This window comes from Rosa rugosa, chromosome 6 (assembly GCF_958449725.1).
Source record: "Rosa rugosa chromosome 6, drRosRugo1.1, whole genome shotgun sequence".
In the NCBI taxonomy this organism is placed as follows: domain Eukaryota; kingdom Viridiplantae; phylum Streptophyta; class Magnoliopsida; order Rosales; family Rosaceae; genus Rosa; species Rosa rugosa.
In genome coordinates this window covers 31465478-31483363 of record NC_084825.1, presented here as the reverse complement: position 1 = coordinate 31483363, position 17886 = coordinate 31465478, and the positions used below count along the sequence as shown (strand labels likewise).

At 37.8% G+C, this 17886-nt stretch overlaps 1 protein-coding gene, 1 long non-coding RNA gene and 1 pseudogene across 6 annotated transcripts; all 3 read left to right on the top strand.

Annotated features, from left to right (window-relative positions):
• The first annotated feature begins 677 nt into the window (after window positions 1-677).
• Window positions 678-11625, top strand: LOC133715204 (TMV resistance protein N-like). Of its 5 annotated transcripts, XM_062141606.1 has the most exons (14): window positions 690-815; window positions 1445-1599; window positions 2696-3266; window positions 3635-4730; window positions 4995-5345; window positions 5454-6788; window positions 6880-7896; window positions 8010-8271; window positions 8845-8924; window positions 10067-10135; window positions 10263-10424; window positions 10541-10588; window positions 10674-10731; window positions 10917-10980. In XM_062141606.1, the coding sequence occupies exons 3-7, from the start codon at window positions 2782-2784 to the stop codon at window positions 7714-7716; spliced, it is 4104 nt and encodes a 1367-aa protein (XP_061997590.1). In that variant the 5' UTR covers window positions 690-815; window positions 1445-1599; window positions 2696-2781; the 3' UTR covers window positions 7717-7896; window positions 8010-8271; window positions 8845-8924; window positions 10067-10135; window positions 10263-10424; window positions 10541-10588; window positions 10674-10731; window positions 10917-10980. The 5 variants fall into 5 exon arrangements, with proteins under 5 accessions (XP_061997588.1, XP_061997590.1, XP_061997591.1 ...); XM_062141604.1 differs by having other exon boundaries at window positions 678-1599; XM_062141607.1 differs by lacking the exon at window positions 1445-1599 and having other exon boundaries at window positions 699-815.
• A 529-nt stretch (window positions 11626-12154) lies between these two features.
• LOC133715209 (uncharacterized) lies at window positions 12155-14268 on the top strand. The gene is made up of 3 exons (XR_009848959.1): window positions 12155-12357; window positions 12485-12731; window positions 14016-14268. It is a non-coding gene; the product is annotated as an uncharacterized LOC133715209 (long non-coding RNA).
• Window positions 14269-15127: 859 nt separating this feature from the next.
• On the top strand, window positions 15128-15998 carry LOC133716583 (TMV resistance protein N-like; annotated as a pseudogene).
• Window positions 15999-17886: the final 1888 nt, after the last annotated feature.

The window sequence follows — 17886 nt, the reverse complement described above, 5'->3', positions numbered from 1 at the left end:
CCTGTGTAGCATATAATGGCCAACCAAACTCAAGCATCCCATGGATGAAGACTATGGCTTTAGACTACATCAAGAAGATCATCTCTGAAGACGTCAACAATACCTTCCTGGAAGCAGGAGAGAAAACAATTATCACTGCATACGATCATCCTGACGTAATCAGCAGTGACCTATTCCTATCTCTCACCAGAAAATAGATAGATTCGACTATGGCATGCATGCACTGGGTGGAAAAGCTTGAAAATGACAACCACTATAAAATGTATGTCGACACAGATGTCGAAGATAATGCTACCACTGTTAGAATGGCCCAGGCAGACAACAGCTCCTTTGTCGTTGGCTATCATTCAGAAACAGACGAGAACATGTAGCATCACGGGTGAAGATACAGGTGAAAGAAGAAAAATTCCAAATAAGTATCTGTAGTACTTTTGACTTTTTAAAAAGTTAAAGGCTACTTTTGCTTTCAAAAAGGAGAAACACTTCACCTACCAGAAAAAACATTTCACCTATCTGCTTTTGTTTTTCTCTATCCGACCTCCACCAGCAGGAGCACTCAAAAAAGCAAAAGTTCACGGAGCTGTCCTGTATATTTTGTAATTTTGAATTCAAGTTTGAGTTCCGCTCCCTATATAAGGAGCTTTGGTTTCATTTGTAAGGCATTCGAAAACGGAAGACATCAGTCCGATATTCGAAAATTTCCATATCAGTTCAAAAATAGAATTAGAAACTTGAGCAGAAGAGTCTTCTCTCAACTAGTATAGCAGTGTGCTTCCCTTCCTGTTCAGTATGCAGTAAGTGAGCAATCATTCCAAGTAAGTGTTGCTATCATGAATAACTAAACAGCTTTGTGCTGTTTACCTAAGGAATGAGGCTCTGGATTTCTAGCATGTATTTCTATTTGAATAAATAAAATAAGGATGCCCTACCTCTTTTGTCAAAAGTATCAAAAATCTTTAGCTATCGCTATCTGTTTCATAGTTTTGCATTCCATCCATCTATAGCTATCACTATCCGTTTCCTATCATAGTCTGAAGTTTGAAAAGCTTTGCCTACCAAAACAAAACCAGTTTTAAAACCAAGATTAAGACAAAACAGCAGTGATTCCGCCTATTAAAGTATCCGCTAGGCAGGGAGCCGTTTGGAGAAAAACTTAGGCATGTTGAAGGCTAGTCTTGTTTTCATTTTGTTTTTAGATAAAGTTTCTAAGGTAGACAAAACTCTAAAACTCAGGATTGCATAGGAAATACCCCTTTTAGTCTTTTCCCAAGCAAATAGTAAGATACGAAAAAGTTGGTGCATCTGGGCACAATACGTGGAATTTTTGGGCATACGGGAATTATCCCTTGATATAATCCAGTTTGTTTTCCAATTTTTCTAATTGGTGGAGTATATCAGGTAATTTGTCTAGATGGGTTTGACATCTAGATAATTCTTTCTGCAGGTTCTGATATTTTTCATCAGATGTTTTTAATAGAGAATTCAGTTTCTCTATTATTAAATCAGACATTGTCCCCATTGGGGATTCCCCTGCTGAGCCTTCTTCAAGCTCTGATACCAGTGATTTGCGGATCTAACCAATGCTCATATAATCAAGAGGTTTTTGTTCCTCTTTGAGTATATATAAGAGATTTTCGATATCTTCTTCTATTTTATAGATTCTTTTTTGAAGTCTAAAAATGATATTCCAGTAATCGGGAGTTTCTCTTTTAAGACTTTCTCTAAAGTCTTTTAATTTTCTCAATTTTTCTCTTTCTTTTTTCAATTCTTTGCTAGTATTTTTGCAGATAACATTTAACTCAAGTCTATCAACGATCGAAATTATGAATAGTAAATTTTAACTGTTTACCTTCGAGTGCAGAGGATAGATCTATAGCTGTAAAAGAGTAAACAAATGAATTCACAAATATGGGCCCACTACGCTTTATCAACAAATTTTTTTTTTTTTTTTTTTTTTAAAGATAACGGAAAAGTTAACGGCATACACCAAAATGAAAGAAAATAGCAAACTTGATATACTAATGTGATAGTTATGAAAGTTGGTATACTAAAGTGTAGAAATGCTTAAAGGTGGTACATGGTTTGTGATGTTTTCCCTAAATTATAAGTCATGATTAAGTTGAAATTTCCCCATGCTTTCCTAGCAAGTGCGCGCAGTAGTCCATTCAAATCACATATATAAAAACTGGTCCGTCCTTTTCACAAGTAAATATAAAGGTAAGATCTCATCACTATCCCCCATTTTTATAATATCCCGTGGAAACTGTGTTTTGAACTCACTCTCTCTCTCTCTCTGAGTCAAGTTCTCTATAGTTATCTCTGATTCTTTTTAATTGCCAATTTGCCATGGCTCTAGCTCTCACCTACAAGTCTACAACCATCACCACACGACTCCAAGTCCCTAATTTTCGGATCTGGTTCTGGAAAGAGATAACATGATGATAATAAACAAACTGATAAAGTGAGAACAGTCCATCCAAATGAGTAAATTACAAGTCATGATTCCAAGTGGGTAAATTACGTGTCATGATTAAGTTAAAATTTCCCTATGCTTTCCTAGCAAGTGCAATAGTCCATCCAAATCACAAAAGTTAAAAACTTTACGTCTTTTGCCTAGTAAAATATGGCAAAGGGTACTGCAACTTCATTTTTTTTTAATCCCGTGGCAACGGTGTCTTGGGTTCCTTCTCTGCAGCTTCATATGCCCCAAAAACTGCAAGAAATTCCTATACATGAAAGGTTCCTACTATACGCTTCAATCTCCCTTGTATCTGTTAATCAATGGCTGCTTCTTCGTCTTCATCATGTGGAGGCACATTCAAGTACGACGTTTTCATCAATTTCAGAGGCGAAGACACACGTAGGTGTTTCGTCTGCCATCTTTACGAAGATCTGAAACAGAAAGCACTCGACACCTTCATAGATTCCGAAGAGCTTAGAAAAGGCGACGACCTTTCGGAGCTATTCAAAGCCATTCAAGACTCGAGGCTTTCGATTGTAGTTTTCTCTAAAGACTACGCATCTTCTAAATGGTGCTTAAAAGAACTGGTCCAGATCTTGGAGTGTATGGATAGGCGGAGCCAGATTGTGGTGCCCATTTTCTATGAAGTAGATCCCTCCCATGTTCGCAACCTTAAGGAAGCTTTTGCAGAAGCTTTTGCAAAACATGAAAGCGGTTCCAATGTCGACAAAGAAGAGTTGGAGAGCTGGAAGTCCAGTTTAAACAGAGCCACCAATTTATCTGGCTGGGATTCCAAAAATTATCGGTAATATTTTTTCACTCTTACTTAATTAGTCTATCTGTTTCTTACTGAAGATTAATACTGTACGTCGAAGTTTCCTGCTCATGTTACTGAAGATTAGTCAGGTAACATTACCTCTAGCCTGATCTTTCGTCATAGAATGAAATTAAGAGGAACTTAACTGATTTATTTCAAGTATTGAAGAATTGAAGGGTCGGCCTGAGCTCAACTAATGTCGCAGGGACTTTTGCTCATTAAATCACTCTTTGGTCCAGTAATTAGTTTAATTGGATTTTCTTTAACTATTTACTTGATTTTTAATGGATGCATACCTAGATCCCTGCTTCAAATTAATGCATCCTGCCTGCATTTTTTTTTATGTAATTTCACAGGGATGATACCCAGCTTATCGGCAGCATTGTAGAAGACATTTTGCAGAAATTGATCCACATCTCACCAAGTAAAACCGATGGCTTGATTGGAATGGATTCTCACATGGATAAAATTGATTCGCTATTACAGCTGGGGGTGGATGATTTTCGCATTGTTGGAATCTGGGGTATGGGTGGCATCGGCAAGTCAACCATAGCTAGAGCTTTTTTTGACAGAATTGCTCGTCAATTTGAACACAAATGCTTTCTTAATAATGTGAAGGAGGGCTTCATTACAAAAAAGGGTGCAGTACAAATGGTTGAAGAACTTCTATCCAGAATTCTAGGGGTAAACAATCCACGCACTTTGGATGGAGGCCTGAATATGATAAGGAAAAGATTACGTAAGAAAAGAGTTCTTCTTGTTCTTGATGATGTGGACGATCAGGACCAAATTGAAACTTTGATTGGAGAGAAACCTGCATTTGGTGGTGGGAGCAGAATTATTATAACAACCAGAGATAAGAAGTTACTAGCTAGATTTTTGATATACGAGCCCAAGTTGTTCACTAATAAAGAAGCTCTTGAACTCTTTAGACGGTATGCTTTCAGAACAAACAAATATTCAAAGATTTATGATGCTATTTCAAGGCGTGCCTTAAAATATGCGCGTGGTCTTCCTTTAGCACTCAAAGTCTTGGGAGGTATGCTTGATAACAAAACTGTACAGGAGTGGGAGTATGAGTTGGAGAAGATAAAGAAAATCCCAACCACGTTTCTTGATAATAAGATTGGACGTGTGCTTTGGGCAAGCTATGATGGATTGGATGAATATGACAAGAAAATATTTCTAGATATTGCATGTTTCTTTAAGAGAGAGAAGAAAGATTTTGTAACAAAGTTTCATGAAAGTTGTGGCTTTTTTCCCCAGAATGGACTAAGAGTTTTGGAAGAAAGATCTCTTGTAAGTGTCTCATGTTATGGTGAACTGGAGATGCATGATTTGATATGGGAAGTGGGTAGGGACATCGTCCACCGAGAATCTACTGAAGATCCAGGAATGCGTAGTAGATTATGGGGTTATGAAGATGTTCAGCAAGTGTTAGCTGAAAATACGGTAAGAATGTACGATCATGATCTCCGTTTTTCATCTTTTATAAGACCTATAATCATGATCTCCCCTTTCATATCTTAGATCTATACATAATATTTAGTAGAAAAGCTTAAACTTTTCAACCAAAATCATATTTTTGCAATGAGTGTATAACTTTATGTGTGTGTGTGTGTGTTTTTGTGTGTGTGTGTGTGTATTATATTGTTAAATAAGCTAGCTTCTGGACAATTATTACTCACTTTGTAATTTCTACAATTGATTGTGCAGGCTACGAAAGTTGAAGGCATAAACCTAGATTTGTCAAAGTTAAAAAAGGTATGCGTAAATGATGAAGCTTTTGTTAGCATGAGGAGACTAAGGCTACTCCAGCTTTCTGAATATCATTATGGAAAGGAAGATGATTATAAAAATGATTATAAAATTGAATGGCGAAAAGAAGATTATGAACCCTGTGTACAAGACGTGAGTGAGAACTTAAAGTTTCCTTTGAATGAGTTGAGAGTTCTTGTGTGGCATGGATGCCCACTAAAGTCTTTCCCAAGTGATTTTCTACCGGAAAAACTTATTTACGTCGACATGTGTTATAGTCGTATCGAACAACTTTGGGAAGAAACTAAGGTATGTACAACCATGCATCATGAATCTTTCATATCTTCATCAATATAATTTAGTTCTCATATCTCCCTTTTATTTAATGTATCTTCTTCAATATTTGTTGATTTACAGCCTTTGCAAAACTTGATATACATAGATTTAAGTTGCTCAAAGTATCTAATCAAAACCCCCGACTTCACTGAGGCAACAAGTCTTGAGAAACTGAAGCTTAAAGGATGTACAAGTTTACTGGAGGTTCACCCATCCATTTCAGCTCTTCAAAGCCTCGTTGAGTTGGACCTACGAGGCTGCACAAATCTCAAGAAATTTCCAAATATATCCAGAAATATGAAGGGTGGACTTTACCTAGATGAGACTGCAATTACAGAAATGCCCTCGTCAATTAATGATCTCTCCGAGCTGCAGGCTTTGAGCCTTACTGGTTGCAGAGAACTCAGGAGTCTTCCGCGCAGCATTCACATGAAATCTCTGGAATTTCTTGATCTATCTCACTGCTCGAAACTTACGAAGTTTCCAGAGATTTCAGATGTAATGGAGAAGCTAGAGGAGCTTAAATTAGACGGGACAGCAATTGAAGAACTACCCTCATCTATTAATAATCTTACGGGGCTTGATGAGTTAAGTTTGAGAAACTGCATAAGCCTTGTCTGTCTTCCGGACAATATCTGCAATTTGGAGGAACTTTCTCAACTCGATCTGACTGGGTGCTCTAACCTTTCGAAGTTGCCTGAGAACTTTGGGAATTTGAGATCCTCGTGGGACGATCTGGATCTGACTGGGTGCTCTAACCTTTCAAAGTTGCCTGAGAACTTTGGGAATTTGAGATCCTCGTGGGACGATCTGGATCTGACTGGGTGCTCTAACCTTTCAAAGTTGCCTGAGAACTTTGGGAATTTGAGATCCTCGTGGGACGATCTGTATTGGGACGATGACAACCGGCTTGAACTGGAGGGGAGTGGTATAAAACAACTTCCATTCTCTGTCTTGTGTATGGAATCATTTTCATGTAATGGATGTAAAGAGATGACGGCGCCCTTTTCCTCTTGGCCAACATGGAACCACCAAAATCCTGGTTACTCTGTTCTCACCGATCTTGATTTAAGTGACTGCAATCTCTTGGAATTATCGGATGGTATTGCTCATTTATCTTCATTGCTAGAATTAGACTTATCCGGAAACAACAATTTGGAAAGTTTACCTGCAGCAATGAATTGCCTGGGTGATTTAACATGGCTCAATCTGAGAGGTTGCAAGAGTCTGAAATCAATACCAGAGCTTTCATCAAGTATACGAGAAATCAACGCCCAAGATTGCACATCTTTGGAGACAGTTTCAACACCACAGCCTCCGTTCGCTGAGAACATTTGCTTCAAATTTTTTAATTGCTTCAAGCTAGTGAATACCAATCTATTTATAGATATTGTGGAAAGTGCTACTCATAATCAGGTTCATGCCCTCTCTCACAAACATTAGCACATACACATGCTAAACATCCAAATTTACTAATTTAGTTTAACTGTCTGTTTTCAATGTATAGGATTATGAATCTGAGGAGGAGGATGATGATTCTGAGGATGGCCCTTGTTGCCTTATGACTCTTCCTGGAAGTGATATTCCAGATTGGTTCAACCATCAGAGTAGAGGGTCTTCCGTAACTGTGCAGTTACCACCCAATTGGCTCCCAAACAAGTTTCTGGGGTTCGCTATATGCGCCATCAGTAACTTGCGGGGTGATAATTATATAACAACTCTTCAATCTGCTTACTGTTGTTGTACCTTAAAAGCAAATGATGGTCAGGACAATTTCTATTTTCCTTTGTCCTCTTATTTGTCCTATTATCTTAGTGGAACTGGCAGGCCCCTTGACTCGGATCATATGTTGCTGGGATACACAAATTTCCGAAGTTTAGGAGAGTGGCATAATGAACGCAAATACACCGAGGCTAGATTTAGCATAGTGGCAGAGGACGATGAAGTGGCAGAGGACGATGAAATGGCAGAGAACTATGAAGTGGTAGAGGACGATGAAGTGGTAGAGGACGATGAAATGGCAGAGAACTATGAAGTGGTAGAGGACGATGAAGTGGTAGAGGACGATGAAATGGCAGAGAACTATGAAGTGGTAGAGGACGATGAAGTGGTAGAGGACGATGAAATGGCAGAGAACTATGAAGTGGTAGAGAACTATGAAGTGGTACAGGACGATGAAGTGGCAGAGGAAGATGAATCAGATGATTGGGAAGATTGCACTTGGACCACAAGTTGCGGGGTTCGGTTATTCCACACAAATCCACCATCCTCTCTGGACCTTATTTGCAATTTGGAAAATAGAGAAACAGAGATAGGGAGTAAGAGAGAGAGAGAGAAACACTAGAGAGAGGGAAAGAGAAGATGGGGGTGGAGTGCTCAGGAGGGCCCATATGCTGCTGCTTCTCGTTGAGTGGGTGCGCTGTTTCGTTCAGAAAGAGACAAAGAGAGAGAGATGGAGAGGGTGTCGCTGGAGCCACAGGATTAGAGTCAGAGGAAGCGGATGTCTCTCACATTGTCTCTCTAGGTATCCATCACCACAACTTTTCTATGTGATTATTTTTTGTCTTATTTTGGGAACATTTTTGGCAAAAACAATTTGTTGATTGCATTTGCTTCTCTCTCTTTTTGGATACACAGAATTCTTAATTCAAGCCCGTGCCACTGTTCATTCGATCATCGTGAGCACCACAGCTTTCGTGTTTCAGTAGAGAGACAGAGAGACTGTGAGAGCGAAGAGTGCAGAGGAATAATAGAGACCGCTGGAGTAGAAAGGAGAAGAGGAGGAATTGGTCTGGGTTTGTTTTGGACGATACCCAATTCGTCCTTTTTGTGGGTTTGGCAAGGTAGACGATCGTGAATTGCTTGCTGATTTGAGTTTGATTTTTGGTCAGCTTTTCAGGTAAAGTTACAATCTTTGGGAATTTGAACTACTTTCATCAATTTATATACCATCTATAATTCTCTCATCAATTACTGGAACCCCAATACTTTCCAGGACAGCCCTCCTTTATCATTGTTATTTCTGCAAATAGGTGAAGTTCTAATTTAACAAAAACTTATCAAGGAATTATTGAGTTTTGATTTGGGGAGGAAGGGTACGAATCTGGGTGGTGGGTTTTACAACGAATGATATGTATATCAATCCATGAAGACTATAAATTAACTAGCTACAGAACATATATTTTTACTTTTCTAATAAGCATAATTTTCCAAGTTCTTACCATACTGGCCAAGTCCAAGTTTTTAGAATCTCATTGCTTGACAGGCTCTATTGCTATCCAAACAAAGAAATGTGTTGCATGGGTTACAACTTTGGTCGATTATATAGCATCTCTAATGCATTTAAGAAAAGAAAGAAAAAAAAAAACACTTTGCTTCCATCTTCTTGATTTAATTTTCACGTTTGCTTAATCTGACTTTCAAGGCTCTGATCTCTTTTTTTTTATGCTTTTGCTTCTGCTTCTGCTTGCAGCAACTTTGCATTCAATTGGGTCAATTTAGGAGTAGAGTGCTTGGTCAAGCAGCAAAGAGACTTTGCTTGGCAAATTTCAGGTCTTGCTTTCTCCTCATTGTTTTGAATTCTGTCTTTTCTAATTATGATTGTTTTAAATTCTGGGTGAAATCATTGAGGTAAATCAAACAGTGTGTTGGTAGAAAAGTAAAAATGGATTGATTCTAATGAATAATGTATCAGTCTTTGTAAATCAAGATGGAGATTTTCCATTTGGACAGATAATGATGCAAATTTGCAATTCGGAGGTGTTGGGTCTGACAAGATGACACTAATACTATTGCTTCATAAAATTTATATTGTATATGAACTTCAATCTTACTGTGGGGAAGAAGAGAGAGGCGGACTCCTGCACATTTTGGTTGTAATATGTTACATCCTGTGTGTGTGGGTTGTTGTTTTTTTTTTTTTTTTTTTTTGGGGGGGGGGGGTGTTATGAAGTTGTAATTTCTGTTTCACTTCTTTGTAACTATTCGGAAAAGCAAGCTTTGGGATTGGATTGTCTTCTTTATACTCCTGATGCTGATTTTTTCATGCTTTGCCGACCTAGCATTTACTTTTCCAGAAGATTGCTACATTGAAGGACAAGGTTTACTGCTGCAGTAAGAAGAGATGCCCTTCATTATTGCATTATTGTTTATCTTTTGATTATACAAATGGGGATCAGACTCATAAAAGAAGAAGAAAAAATGAGCAAACGAAGAATGCAACCAGAAGTGATACTTGGATGAGAAATAAGAAACTAAATAACTAACCATTTGACAACCCCCATTTGAAAGTGCAATAATCTCTGGCCAAGGATATCGAAACCATTGTCACTGCCATGGTTTCGTGGTTTTTGAAATACATTATGACAAAACCAAGCTCCTATGTGTATATAGGTAGCAATTGCAATAGGATGCAATTGATGTTCAAGAGAAGAAAAGAAGGTGAATAATAATTTAGAGAATAATGGCATTGCAGGGCAAGTAGGAAAAAAGAGATGGCAGTTCTAATTTATGCAGAAAACTACATTAAGGGATAGCATAGTGTGTTATCATTTGTTTCTGTGTTGTTTGGTACAATAATGATAAGCTATATCTTTTAATATTTGACCCTTATTCTAATTTGTTTATTTTTGAGCTAAACATGTATATTAGCTTTTAGTGGGTTTTTGTGAAATAAGTTTTTCTTCTATTTGCAGGAACAACAATGCAGACATTCAAGATTATAACATGAAAGCTTTGGAAATGTTATCCCCTCAAGAAGAAGGGTGAGTTGTTACTTTCTCTTTCAAGCCATAGGTTCCTTAATAACATTTTTTGGTTTCCTTTTTAAATAATTTTGGAGTATCTCTCTGTTCTGCTTTTTATGATTTCTGATTTTACGTTACAACTCAGGGAATGTGGAGATATGTTGGAAATTGAAGAATGCGAGACTTTGACCCCCTTGAACCTACCAGAACAAGAAAAAGAATATATGGTTAATGCTTATTCCTACCTCAAAGAAAGTTTGGAGAGGGGTGGAACTAATAAGAGAAAGCTTGCCTAGATTTAGCTCGGGTATTAGTTTGTTGAATATGTTATAGTTTGGTAATTTAGTATGTAATAGTTTGGGATAAACTGAACAATGAGAATAATTTTTTCATGCTCCTGTTTAACTCTTGACATGATTTCAGGCTGTTGGAAGAGCCTTCTTCAGTGAGCATGTAGAGGGTCAACTGAAGGTTAACATATCTTCATAATTTGTTCACTAAATAGGATATTGATTCATGAGTGTAAACTGATTGTGGCATACTGGCATTCATGCAGAGAACTATTTATGACAGCTGATCTAGAATAGCCTGTAGCACTTTTGGATCAAAAGGAGGTATGTCTGACAAGATGTTATCTTTGCACAAAATGTGACTTTGTTTTACTTCTTATTTACCTTGATCTATTCCTGCTTTAGGCCGGTAAAAAGCTTTTCTTCATTACCAAACTTGGTGCTTTTGGAGCTGAAATTCTTACCTTTTTCATGTTTTGATGTCATGGTCTTCTAATTTCATTCCTCAGGTCTTTCAAATTTGTAGGGTTGTATTTCATAAAGATTGAGGCAGGAAAACCACTTTTGATTATGGTAATTGAACTTATTGGATTATATCTGCAAGTATTTCAAAATGATCAGTCTCTGCCTATTTGGTTGAAAATTTTTGCAAATAGATAGTGCTGATAAGCATGGCAATTTAATAGAGGTGGTTTAAGTTCTGAGTTATATGAATCTCATTATAAGAAAAACTTAGTCGAATTGCATCTAGGCCACATAATACACTGCTGATTTGACTTCTAACTTAAAATAGATTGGTTGAATGAATATCATGTCATGTTCTGCGTGTTCCCTTACTGTATATTTGCAAGCAATGATTTATCTTTTATAACATCCACGTTCAAGGTCTGTGTTTTATTATCTGCTTGATGTTTTTGACTTACTAGATCTGTTTTCAGTTCTGCACGTGTGTATTCTGTGCAAAGGAGCAATTTTATGAAAAATTAATTTGTTCTCTGTATTTTAGGAAAACTTTAATTGGGCATCCTAATTTGTTCAGCTCTTGCTATGGATTTATTTTGCAAGTTGTTTGATTTGTAATTTGAGGCAGCCTTTCTGTAACTGAAGTGTCCAAAAGTTTTGTTGAGCGTATTTGATTTTCTTCCAACATTAACTCCTATTTGGATTTAGTTGGCATGCCAAGTTTCCGAAATGGGTGCAATTTCGCAGCTGGAGGGGCTGCTACACTTCCGGCAACTGCAACATCTGTCTGCCCCTTTTCATTTGGGATTCAGGTCTCCCAGTTTTTGCGATTCAAAGTCCAGGCTTTTCAATTGCTAGCTGCTAAAGGTACATATGGTCATGATTTTTCTTAAGTATATATGGTCATGGTTTTCTTGAGTACTAGAGCTTTTGTTTCTTGAAAAGAAGAAAACCTCATTTCCTAGCCTGCAAGTTCTTAAGCAACACATGTTGAAATAACTTTCCCTTTTGTTCTAGGTAAGGAACTTGAGAATTATCTACCCTCAGAAGATTCCTTTCAGAAGGGGCTTTACGTGTTTGATATAGGCCAAAATGATCTTGCTGGTGCATTTTATTCTAAAGCACTGGATCAGATTCTTTCTTTTATTCCAACAATTTTGTCAAAAGTTTGAATCAGGAATAAAGGTCAGTTCAGCAACATTAAACATTGAAGATTTTATTTCAGTGTTAATATCTGAAGTAGCAATGACATTGAAGTTTCATCCTGTGCTTATTTTCTCCAGAGATTATATGGATCAAGGTGCTTGGAACTTTTGGATACACAACAAAGGTCCTCTTGGGTGGTCGACTCAGTATGTAGCCACATTTGGAACCAACCCATGGAAGCATGATGCAGCTAAACCTTTCAACCTGCAGCTTCATGATCTCAGTAAAAAGTTGCAAGGCCAATATTCTGATGCAAATGTCACATATGTTGATATCTTCTCTGTAAGATATGACCACATTGCAAATTATTCTCAATACTGTTAGTAGATCTTAGTACCTTAGATAACTTTGCCTCTGTACTTGGCTGTTACAGTTTACCTATTTGATTGTGAATGAATGTATTTTGCAGGGTTTTAGCAACCTATTATGGCTTGCTTTGGGTATGGAGGTCCACCTTTGAACTATAACAGTCGGGTTTTACCCTGCTTTAAATTTCAGGACACATTAGTACTTTGCAAAGCTACATTGACCTGGTTTGTCTCCGAAGATGGGTAGTATTATCCAGCATGTCCCTCATGCTTGAAGCAAATGAGGCAAAAGCCACAAAGTGAAATCGTAATCTGTCTAGAGCATGAAATACAGCAAGTTGTTCAAAGGTAACCCAGCGACTAACTTAAAAATGCTGATTTACATTATGAAACTATAGTTAATTTCTTCATCGGTTTGCATATGTAACTAGATTAATATAAATACCAATATGTGTCTATTGTTCATAATATTAGTTACCTTCTTCATTGTGAAGTTACTGACAATATGACCAAGCAAAATAACTAACTAGAACATTCTGTGTACATAATATGTATTTCGATTCATATAGACTACATATTAGCTAGCTGTTTTCTATATATTAGGATATATAGCAACCAATCATATAAGTGTCAGTGCACCTTAGAAAGGAATATGCATATGATTGTAGAATAACCCTTGGCTATCTATCTATTGTATATGCGTTGACCTTTAAGTAACCTTAGTAAAAGAGGAATATGAGGGAGAACTCTGGTCTCTGCTAATTCCTTCAGATCAGCTCAGGTATTGTGTAGGTTTGTTGCAAACGAGATATTTTAGACATCCACAGTAAGCTACCTGCTTAATACACAACCATCTATACTTTTTGTGTTAACTTTCTGTTTAGATTTACATGCCTTCTTCCTGTGCCCCGCAGCGTGATCTCTCATCACTAGCTTTCGTATCTCAACTTTTTCTTATTTTCTTGCTTCTGTTTCTAACCTCAATTTTATTACTCATGCCTGCACGCACTTTAGCATACATTATTGGTAAACTTTGCATTTGAAGCTCTCTTTGGGTTTGATTTTGATTTTTGATTTTTGATTTTTTCTTTTTTGTGCGCCACTGAATTTGTTGGATTTGAATCATTTGTGTTGGTGAGTATCGATGTCAAAGTTTGTACCTAGCTTGCTCCTTGAAGATCATCTGTCTTGCGTATCATCTGATTTGAACTTCTTTCTCCTTTTTATTTGACTTTAATTTGGTCTGCATCAATTATGTTTCCATATTGATCATTGATCATTATGTCTCATGTAAATGGTTTGTAAAAGAACCAGGCCCTGAGCCAACATGCATGTATGCATTCTTCCTGACAACTATTTAGACTAATATCACTAGATGATGCAGTACAAACATAGATAAACTTCAAGAACTTCAAACATTCATCCAGATTCCACTACTTTCAATTCAATTCATGTCTGTTTGTATTTGTCATTTAATACCTTATATCAAATTCTTAATCTCAACAGAGCTCATAAAACCTTAAAACTACATTCATGCTTATATGTGAACCTCGCATTTCAATTCAGCTATTTACATATGCATTTGATGCTTTACTCCCCTTCCATATTGATATCATTATTTCTGACATCCAGCAACAGGCTCTCAAATGAGATGCCGAACGAGCTGTTTCTTGCCGCCAATGATGCAACTGACATGAAGAAATCAACGGAGGACACTTCTAAGGAGTTAAAGTAGTTGGTTCCAACTGCAAACATATAAATTTTTTGCTCAAGTCTAAATCATTTTTTGCTAAAGTAGTTGGTTAGCATCTCTTATTTTGAAATTTGTAAATACACTTCTGGTCAAGATACCAGAATTTGGAATCTGTAAAACAATATTATCTTTCATGTTTGTAATTGCTATCTTATAATGCATAATGATATATCAACAAGCCAGTGACTGATCTTCTCAGAAATGACGCTTTTGCCCTTTTTTTTTAATTACGACATGCCATTCACCCTAACTGTGAAATGACAATTTTATTCAAAAAAAAAAAAAAAACTATGAAATGACAACTCTGAATTCTCTTCATGGAATTGGATAGAGTCTTGTGATTCCCAAATTTATTTTATGGAGATTCCTACTCCGACTGACTCAGCTAACCGGAACTCTTTGCTTCGTGTACGGTTAGGGATTTCATCGTCCTCAAACTTCCGGTGAAACCCCCGCACCACAGAGGCCGAAGAAAGAACCTACCTATGATGAAAAGAGGTAAGTGGCTTCAGCAAGTTAGATGATGAATCTGTGGAAATTGAAATGCTACTCAATTGTTGTTGATTTTTGTTTGGCTCTTGCATGATTAAAGGATAAAAACTAGCTTGAGTGGACAACAATATATGAATAAATTGATAGATTAGTGAAGGGTTGGTCATAATTGATTAAATTGGAAAACACAAGAGCGCATGCAATCAAATTAGAAATTTGGGGTATAACTGATTTTAAGTGTAAAGTTCATGGTAGTAAAATGATTTTAACTCTAAATATAACAATTGAAATTAAAATGTAGGGGCACCTATAAGAAAACAACTCTTGACACCGTTTTTGCTATTTATCATATATGCTTGTGCCACTACATATTGTCCTAACATCCATGATGATTTAACCTAACCACAGTCTTGTGCGCTTTACAATACTCTTTTTCAAATTTCACAGGGATGACGCCAACCTTATAGGTGACATTGTGGTTGATATTTTTAACAAACTGATGGGCAGCTCGCCGAACAAAGCCAATGGCTTGGTTGGAATGGATTCCCACATATACAAAATCAGACTGTTATTGTGTCATGCAACGGATGATGTTCGCACTATTGGAATATGGGGAATGGGTGGCATCGGAAAAACAACCATTGCTAGAGCTGTTTATGACCAAATCTCTCATCAATTTGAACATTGTTGTTTTCTTGAAAATGTTAAGGAATGTTTCCTTACGAGGAATGGTGCGTACTAGAAATACAGGAAGAACTTGTATCTAGAAAAAATTCAAGGATAATCGGATTTCAGGCGCTTTAGATAGAGGTTCCAAGACAATAATGGAAAAGCTAGGTAAGGAAAAAGTTCTTCTTGTTCTCGATGATGTGGGCAACTTCGACCAAATTGACACCTTAATTGGGAAGAAGCCTTCGTTTCGTGGTGGAAGTAGAATCATCATAACCACTAGAGATAAGCACTTACGAGGTAAAGTTGAGATATACGAGCCCAAAATATTAGGTGATGGTGAAGCTCCTGAACTCTTTAGACAGTATGCATTCAGGACAAACGAATCCTCAGCAGAGTATGATCATCTCTCAAGGTGTGCCATAAAATTTGCTCATGGTCTGCCTTTAGGACTTAAAGTTTTGGGATCCTTTCCTGATAACAAAAGTGCAAGTGAATGGGAAGATGAGTTGGAGAAAATAAAGAAAATTTCAAACCCGGGAATTCATGGTGTGCTCAAAACAAGCTTTGATAGACTAGATGATACACAGAAGAACATATTTCTAGATATAGCATGTTTCTTCAGAGGAAATGGCAAAGAATATGTAACAAAGATTATGGATAGTTTCGGTTCTTTCTGCATAGTGGACCAAGAGTTTTAGTTGATAGAGCTCCAGTAACCGTCTCACATCAAGGTGTTCAGATGCATGATTTGATACAAGAAATGGGTAGTGATATTGTCCACCGAGAATCTCCTAAAGACCCTGGGAGGCGTAGTAGGTTATGGAGTTATGAAGATGTTCATCAAGTGTTAACTCAAAAATCTCTCCTTCTCATTTCGTAGTTCGTACACTTTCGTAGAAAGCTTCAATTATGACCAAAATCATATTCATGGAAAAATGGTTTTGGCTTTAAGTTTCTCCCCACTTTCATGTCCACTTTCGTTATCCAGGGTACAGAAGCAGTTGAATGCATAATCCTGGACTTGAGGAAGTCAAATGAGGCATATGTGAACACTGAAGGTTTTGTTAGCATGAAGAAACTAAGACTGCTCATGATTTATCGCGACAAGTGCAAAGATGCCTTCACACAAGTTATTGGGGACTTCAAGTTATTTTTCCCGAGTTGAGTTGTCGTATCTGGAATGGATGTCCTTCCCCTTCTAAATCTTTGCCATCTAATTTTAAACTAAAGAATCTTGTTCACCTTTTTTTTTTGAGAAGAAAATTCCTTTATTCAATCAAAAACAAACCAAACTACAAACTACGGGAATGACCGGTGGTGGACAAGAACTCCCCACTCTCCTCCCTACTAACCGAACTAGTTATGGGTCCGTCATTATCAATGACATCCATGAGCCAACTGGGCCCAACCCCTAACCAACTATACCGCCCGTTACCCCGAGCTACAAAACCTGCCACTTCATGAGCAGCCGTATTAGCCACCCGAACCACATGATGGATCCCTTGAATTTCCAAAGCACCCAACAGCATGCGGATCCGCTCCACTAACAATCCCTCATCAGCAAGACATTCTTCAGAGCCATTAACTAACCCGACAGCCTCCAGACAATCCGTTTCCACCCATAGGCCTCTCCACCCACGCACTACTGCCCATTCCAAACCTTTTAGAACACATAATAGCTCCGCAGCTCGTGGTTTTAATCTCCCAGAGATCCTCTCACCCATAGCTTCCACAAGCCTTCCTTCACTATTTCGACAAATCCAACCAATACCAACTTGGCCCCCATTTGCCATCACAGATGCATCACAATTAAGCTTTAAAAAACCATGCATGGGTGGAACCCACTTTCCTCTACTTTCTACCTCATTTGCATGCATGCCCAGCTGACCATTATTATGATTCGTCTCCTGTATAATGCCAGCCCAAATGGAAACTCCAATATCATATATAATTTGTGCAGGTCGTGCCAACTCCCCAAAATGAACAGCATTTCTTTCCTTCCAGTTACACCATAACAACACGACTAGAAGCTTGATCTCTTCCACAGTCAATTGTCTCATAGCATCCTCCAGGAAGCTAGTAAAACTATCCCACGTACCTTGGCTCAACTTTGGGTAGAAGCTCGCCTTTTCCAACACCGCAACGCTCACTGGACAGAGAAATGTTGCGTGTAAAGGCGTTTCAGAAAATTGTTGACACCGCGAACACGTAGGATCCATTGTAATTCTCCTCAAGAACAAAGCACTCTTGCAAGGCATGTAACCTGTAGAACATCTCCACAGAAAATGTGACATCTTTGGAGGTATTTTAAGTTTCCAAAGATGCCGCCAGTAATCCGTAGGAGCTGGAATAGCACCTTGAACACCACTTCTCTCCCTTCGCTCCTTCACCGCTAGCCAATAACCACTTTTAACTGAATATTTGCCATGTTTATTCTGGTTCCAAATCAGCTTATCACATCCACCATTACGAACAATTGGTAGACCAAGTATGGCTTCTACCTCTTGGATAGTTCCAACTTGTTCAAGTCGGGTCATATCCCATTCTCCATTCACCGTAATTAACTCAGAAACCAACATAGACATA

Excerpts from the sequence above, each read along its gene's own strand:
- LOC133715204 (XM_062141605.1), top strand. The coding sequence starts at position 2,782 with ATGGCTGCTTCTTCGTCTTCATCATGTGGAGGCACATTCAAGTACGAC. Across the intron at positions 3,267-3,634 it reads TGGGATTCCAAAAATTATCG|GGATGATACCCAGCTTATCG; the intron begins GTAATATTTTTT and ends GTAATTTCACAG. Across the intron at positions 4,731-4,994 it reads AAGTGTTAGCTGAAAATACG|GCTACGAAAGTTGAAGGCAT; the intron begins GTAAGAATGTAC and ends TTGATTGTGCAG.